Here is a 6842-nt window from a genome sequence, read left to right on the forward strand (position 1 = left end):
GTCAAATAGGCCAGTCATCGAAGGTGCGCCCTATTTCCGAAGCGCCTTGTAGTGCGGAAAATACGGTACATTATGCATAAGAAAAAATGTGACAACTCTGTCATCAAAAAGGCCACGGCGGGCCATGGTGCTGTCCACGGTGCTGAAGCTGGACAGGTACAGGGGCATGGCAGCCCATTTGTCACAAGATGCATACATTTTTTTAATGTAACTCACCGCTACTTGAAGAGCAATGGCATTCTTCTATCCTTCATCGTGGCAAACCGAGTAGTGATTCTGTCATATAGCTCCCCGCGGGACTTGAGGTCTTGTGTGACAGAAGACTCCATGGAGATCTTGGCCAAATGTCCCAGTCTGTCTTGTCCATAGCTGTTTCTCAAGTAGGTTTTGATCCTTTTCAAGCAGGAAAAGGACCTCTCTGCAGACGTGCTTGACACAGGTATGGTGAGCATCAGCCTCAGTAGTTTGCAAACTTCGGGCAAGGCAGAGGTCAGTTCATCTTTAATGAGCATCTTCAGGAGCTCAGCTGGTGGCTTGTGAAAGAGGGTATCTGCATAGATGACTTGCAGCTCATTTCTCAGTCTCAGTTCATCAAAAACTGGGTAGGTTTTAACCAACTGAGAGATCTCAACCCCCGGGAATCCTGCAGGCTGGGAATACGTCTTAAATGACGCATTATCCAGGACACAAAAAAAACTTAGACACTTCATGTCCTCAAACCTGTGTGTCATGTGCTGCACAATACCATCAAGCAGCTGGAAAAAGAGGCGTCGGTAGGCATCCACAGGCCCTGTGTCCTCATGTTCCCCATCCGGAGTGACTCCCAGCTCAAAATCTGCCCAGGCCCGGCAGCGCTGCTTGCGTCGCAGCTAGTTTGGCATCCCAACAGCCTGTACTGTCTCCTCGTACAGCTGATTGAAGGTTTCGGTGCTCCGGGTTGCTTTTAAAGCAGTCAAAGTGCCATTGACTCTTTCCTCACATTTTCTAATGGCCAACGCTCTGCTCTGAAGCACCTGGAAAAGGGGCTCAGTCAGACCAAAAATCGTCTTGAAAACCCCAAGCATGAACATGAAATCAAAGTCATCCAGCTTCTGTCTCAATGCCGAGCTCTGTGCTATTGCATCCTTGTCCCAACCAGGTTCAGCTGTGATCCGATCCAATGCAGTGATCAGTGATCCTCGGCCCTCATGCACTGCGTGCACTGCGCGGCTTTTAAAGTTCCACCGAGTGGTGCTGCCGCCGGGCACGCGGATGCTGTCCACTTCTTTGAGCAGTGCTGTGCGCTTAGGTGAGCGGCTGAAGAAGTTGTGGAAGGAGTCGAGAGAAGCAAAAAACAGTCTTGATTCCCGAATATTGCTTGTCCCCTGAGCCAAAACTAAATTAAGTTTGTGTGCATAGCAATGAACAAACAATGCGTGCCGACATTTTACTTTTACGAGCGCCTGAACGCCTCCTCTCTGGCCACTCATACAGCTGGCGCCATCATAAGTTTGACAAATCAGCTTTGTCTCGGGATTGTAGCTGCCAATTGTTTTCGTCACCACTGCAGCAATGGTTTCAGCATCTCTCTCCAGACTAATATCATGGAAACCAAGAAACCTCTCACATATGATGCCGCTCTCGTTTACATAGCGGACTATGACTGTCAGCTGGCACCTGCACGATATGTCAGTGGTATCATCCACCTCAATGGCTATGAATGGAGCAGCATTTATTTCTTTATCAATTTCTTCCTGGATGACATGAGCAGTGCTTTTGATGATGTCATTCTGAATTGTCTTTGATGTGCCGGTAAATGCGGTTGCTGATGATAAATGCTCCGCCATGGTGGTGTCAAATTCAGCAAAAGTCTGCACAAGCTCCATGAAGTTTCCCCTGTTGCCGGAGCTGCTGGTCGATTCACTGTGGCCCCGGAATGCCTGCTCCTGGCCTCCGAGATATAATACAGCAGCAATCAACCTCTTCAAAATGGCACGGTTTTTCTCCACCTGTTGGTTGTGCCTCGTTACGCTTATTGCAGCCGCTTGATCCAGTGCTTCATCAATCCGTACTCGTCCGAAAAGTTTAAGTTTGAGCTCAGATGTTATACGGCCTCTGGACTTTGAATGCCTCTCCATGGCCCTCGCGAGGTTGGCCAGATCCACGAATCCTGTGGTGCTCAGGGGTTGTTCAAGGAGCCTGATCTGTCAAACAGCAGACATGGCCAGCAGAAAAGCCGGTTAAGCCTGGCACTCCCTGTTAGCCACTCGTTTCTAGCATAGTTAGCTTCACAAAAAGAGCGGACTTTTCCATCGGCTCTGCCCTTCGTTAAGTGGAGCATTGGAGTCGGCCTACCGTCCCGCTTGACCTTTAGTTGAACCTCAAAAGGAAGTTTTTTGAAGTCATTTTTTACAAAAAAATCAAGATCTTTGTCACCATCCATAGCTGAACTTTCTGTGTGGGCTAACACTGACACTCACACTGGCGCCGGCACAGTTGAATCAGTGTGTTTATTTTTTCGTAACGGTGTGTTATTGGCTGGAAGCCAGATTCGATCTGGCCTCCCTCATATCTTTTTTAATGATGCATCAACCAGTAAGCGATGAGCCTTGCTTCAACCTGATTGGCTAATACAGGCTGTTTTTTTTTCTAAGGGAGGCAAAGTGAAGCGGGCCTCCGTGCTGACTGACAGGGCAGAGGGCATGAGACACGTAGTGTAATACACAATGAGAGCTTGACAGGAGGGCGCTGTTTTGCTTCTCACGCTAAGCCAAAGCAGAGGTGCGCCAATGTAGTGTTTTGACAAGGAAATGACAATATAAAATACATTGTGGTTAAGCTTGTTTATAGGCTATTTTTTTTCTTTCTTGTTATATTTTTTGGGGAAGCCAGGCTTCCCTTGGCCTCCGTGAAAAACCGCCACTGGTTAGCAGCCTGTAGCATGTCAATGCTAACTAGTGTAGGGCTTGATGATTTCCCTCGAGCTGAGGAGGAGGCGGTGAGGACGAAATGCTGGTTCTCGGATGTGAGCTGGGAGGTGACGACGTGGACCTGTCCTTCCATCCATCGTTGTTGGGAACGTGGAATCTCGCTCCGGGGGGTGGATGAGCTAGCTGTGCCAATCCAGCGGCATCATGCTGTTCACGGACGTGGCTGACGGAGCAGACATCGGACGCCGCGACACATCGGAGGAGCTTCGCCTGCTGTGAGCAGACAGGATCCAGGAGACAGAGACTGAACAGACTGCTGGGGAGGCTCAGTCCTGGACCCTGTGGAGGTGGAGACTGGCTGGGCTGGAGAGTGGTGGACGAGTGGTGGACGAGTGGTGGACGGGATGTCGTCATCTAATTTCTTATGGACATTTTTGCACTTTCTATACTCTTTCTTACTTATGTTTTCTTAAATGCTGCGGTGACTCCTGAATTTCCCCTCGGGGATAAATAAAGTATTTTTCTATTTCTATTCTTTCTTCTATTCTATTCCCTTGGCCTCCGGGAGAAAACGCCACTGGTCATTATTTGACACCAATTCACGCTACACCACTCAGCCAAACCAGCACCCCAAATAACAGAAAATTTTACTCAAAGTGGCTGTTTTCAACCCCAACAGTCCACAAGGGTCAAACAAAGAAAATGGTGCTTTTCCGCCAAAACAAGGTTTCAAAGTTCTTGTTTGTTTCACTGAGGATATGATTTTGTCTGCCTTGTTTAGGGTTGTCTTGATTGTAATAACTAGAATGTTAATTTCAGTGAAAATGGTAACAGGCAGCTATTTAACCCTAGCATTTCAAGTGAAAGTGATTAGTGTTGACATAACATAACACAGGATCACATTGTTCTTTAACTGTAAAAAAAAATTAATCATCATTAATTTTGAAATTAGAAAGAAGAGACGACACTCCAGAAGAGGTCAACTGAAATCGTGACTTTTTAATAATGACCTCAGAATCCTGTCGTTGTTGAGTCAAATGAACCCTTTAACACAGCTTGCCTACAAAAGTCCAAAACCACTGTCATTTGTTGAGATGCAGCTCTCCAACTGAAAAAAAAGATCTCCATAAGAGCAGATATGACCAGGCAACCTGAGGGTGCGGAAGCATGTGGATGAAGTTGGATGCTGTCCTCGGACAACCTCCACCTTCATGTCAGTCATGGGTATTTCCCATCCAACCTAGAACTTAAAAAGCTGCTTCATTTTTTCTTGGGATGCTGAAAGTACACAGAAGCAAAGCACAACACAGATATGTCAGATAAGATCGGAAACTGAGACAATCAATAGAACAATAAAAATTAAGCTACAGCTTTAGGGGATAGTATGGCTCTTCTGATGTCAGTTGTATAAGGTGCTTGTGCCTTGCACCTGGAGAAGGAGGGAGAAAGGTGGTCTTTGTATTTGTAAGACATGCCACTATTCAATGCAGCACTATGCTCCACCCTGCATACACTTTGCACTATTTCACTAAACAGTGGGCAAGCTGAAGTCCCTTATTTACATCTCATCAGAAGAGCTCAACTCTGTCCTTAAAATCAATAAAAAAAAACTATTTAAAAGGCACACTTCAAAGCAGATGGGTTTTGAATGCAGCATACCTGTTCTCACAAATTAATGCAGGTACCCAATTGTTCTATGTTTGCAATCAAGTGGCTACCCATCATCTGTGTCATCCCCCAACTCTGCATCCTCTGGCCATCTGATATGGTCAAGAAAGATCTAAGGAAGAAAACAGAGCGATCGTGGTAACTTTACAAAAGGTGTGTCATCACTTGCAGCCATTCTTGTTAATGTTAGTGTGCTTGTTGGTTTCTGTCAACACAGGAAGATCCCATGCCAGTGCTAAGTCAATTATGGCTGCTCTCTGATCCTCTGTGAGTGTACTGTGTTTGCTGCATTCTCCTCCTTTCTTGTCTGAGCCTTGATCCTCATAGAGCTTTTGAAGAAAGACAAGAAAAAGCAAGATCACTCTCAAATAGTAAGTTAAGATGTATTAGATAGAACTATAGTGTAGTCAAGTATTATCAAACATGCAAATGTTAGCTTGTGTATTGGAAGCATCACACTTAATATAATTTTGATTTCAAAAATCAGAGCAATGTGGTATATACTTTGATTTGGGGACATTTACATACTTGTGCTAAATTACCTTGTAAACATTTTTCAACATAACACTAAGCTTAAACACAACTCTGTTGTCTATCAGGATGTGAAAAAGAACTTTAACATTTAACATTAATCAAAAAGTGGTAAGAACAAAGAAAACTGTACCACCAAAAGTATGAATTTCTCCTGTATAGACTTACAGGTTTTAGAGTCTCCCTGACATCCATGTCTGCCACATCTTCAAGGGTAATTGTAGCCGTCTGTGGATCATCACCTAACAGCACATGAAGCACTGCTGGACTGAACCCAGGCAGACGAGAGCCACCGTGTAGAAGAGAATGACCAATCATCCTTCCTGCCACAACAAACATTTCACTCTAAACCAGCACTTGAGAGGTTGATGGGATTAGATGGTCAGCTTGGCCCTCAAACAGCAGAGCCCCAGTTGCATTTCCTATGAAGGTAAATATTGAGCATTAAGGGTGTTACAAAAATGACATTTCAGTTATTACATCTGTCAGACAGTTCAGCAGATAATAAAGAAATACACAAAATTCATTCATTTTCTGAACTGCTTATCCTGTTCAGGGTCTCAGGAGGCTGGAGTCTATCCCAGCTTTCATTGGGCAAGCAGGGTACACCCTGGACTGTTCGCCAGTCAATCACAGGACTGACACAGACAGGTACACAGCCTTTCACACACACACACTCGCACCTACAAGTTTTTCTCTACAATTTAGTGTTCAATTAACCCTGATGAGCATGTATTTGGACTGTGGGAGGAAGCAGCAGTGCCCAGAGAGAACCTACGCATGCACAGGAAGAACATGCAAACCACACAGAAAGGCCCACCTGCCAAGCTGGAAATCGAACCCGCAACCTTCTTGCTGTGAGGCTGCAGCACTAACTGTTGCGCCATCCGAAATACACAAAATACTACATAAAAAGTTCACGTGTATTGTGCATTTACACAGGATTTGGTTTTGTTGGTTTATTTCTTGAGGATATACTATGAGTCTAGGTTGAGAGAAAACTCAACAAGTCATGCAAAGTCAAAATGTGGCCTACAGCAATTTACAAATTTTATGTCAACGCCCATAATAGATTCACATACCACTGTAAAAAAGAGGAAACTACATTGGTGCTGCCAAATTGTACAGGCCTACATCACATTCTACAGACTGAAAAAAAAATATTTGTTTGAGAATAATTCATTTGAATAATTCATTTGAATTATTCTCATCTCTTAAAATAAAAAGTTTTTTTCCCAGAACTATTAATGTTTAGATGGGGAAAAAAACCATTTCTTTAAGAGCTTTGAAAAACATTAAGAATGTTGTCTCAACTTATGTAAAAATCCATGGTCCAGGAGTTGCATTAAGCAAACGTGTTCTTTTTCTTATATCACTTTGTACAACACATTTGTCTTGAGGACTTACCTAGATCAACTTGGAAACCATGATGCAATTTGTGCATTACCATACTGAAGAAGTGACGATTTACACCATCTCCAATAGCCACATCTCCTGGAGACACAAGTAATAGTACATAAATGCAAAGAGTGACCTCCTGTATTGTACCAAACTTGACTGTTCTTTTTCTATCCACTTTATTGTGTGAGGTACCAATGCATAGTCAGTGTACCACATGCAGTGGATAGAGGTGTTCAAATCAAGGTTTTGAGAAGTAAATAGAAGTCCCACCAAAGAATCAATGGATCTACTGTCCTGAGAGTGGGTGTGAGAGTGAGTGGTTGTTCGTCTCTG

The 6842-nt window shown here is 44.2% G+C and overlaps 1 protein-coding gene across 1 annotated transcript; it reads right to left on the reverse strand.

Moving 5' to 3' along the window:
* Nucleotides 1-218: 218 nt before the first annotated feature.
* LOC141786292 (zinc finger MYM-type protein 1-like) lies at nt 219-5303 on the reverse strand. The gene is made up of 3 exons (XM_074665032.1): nt 5277-5303; nt 897-2183; nt 219-662 (listed from the first exon to the last, which is right to left on the reverse strand). Exons 1-3 carry the CDS (start codon nt 5301-5303, stop codon nt 219-221), a joined length of 1758 nt encoding a protein of 585 aa, XP_074521133.1.
* Nucleotides 5304-6842: the final 1539 nt, after the last annotated feature.

The sequence above is a fragment of the Halichoeres trimaculatus genome, unplaced genomic scaffold (genome assembly GCF_033239565.1).
Source record: "Halichoeres trimaculatus isolate MK-OKI-2021-1 unplaced genomic scaffold, fHalTri1.1 fHalTri1_scaffold_25, whole genome shotgun sequence".
NCBI classification, from domain to species: Eukaryota; Metazoa; Chordata; class Actinopteri; order Labriformes; family Labridae; genus Halichoeres; species Halichoeres trimaculatus.

Bases quoted from the DNA above. Each gene is read 5' to 3' on its own strand.
- LOC141786292 (XM_074665032.1), bottom strand. From the start codon at position 5,303: ATGGATGTCAGGGAGACTCTAAAACCT. The intron at 2,184-5,276 runs GTAAGTCTATAC...GCTGTTTGACAG, and splicing joins TCAGGGAGACTCTAAAACCT to ATCAGGCTCCTTGAACAACC. The intron at 663-896 runs GTACAGGCTGTT...GCGTCATTTAAG, and splicing joins ATCAGCTGTACGAGGAGACA to ACGTATTCCCAGCCTGCAGG.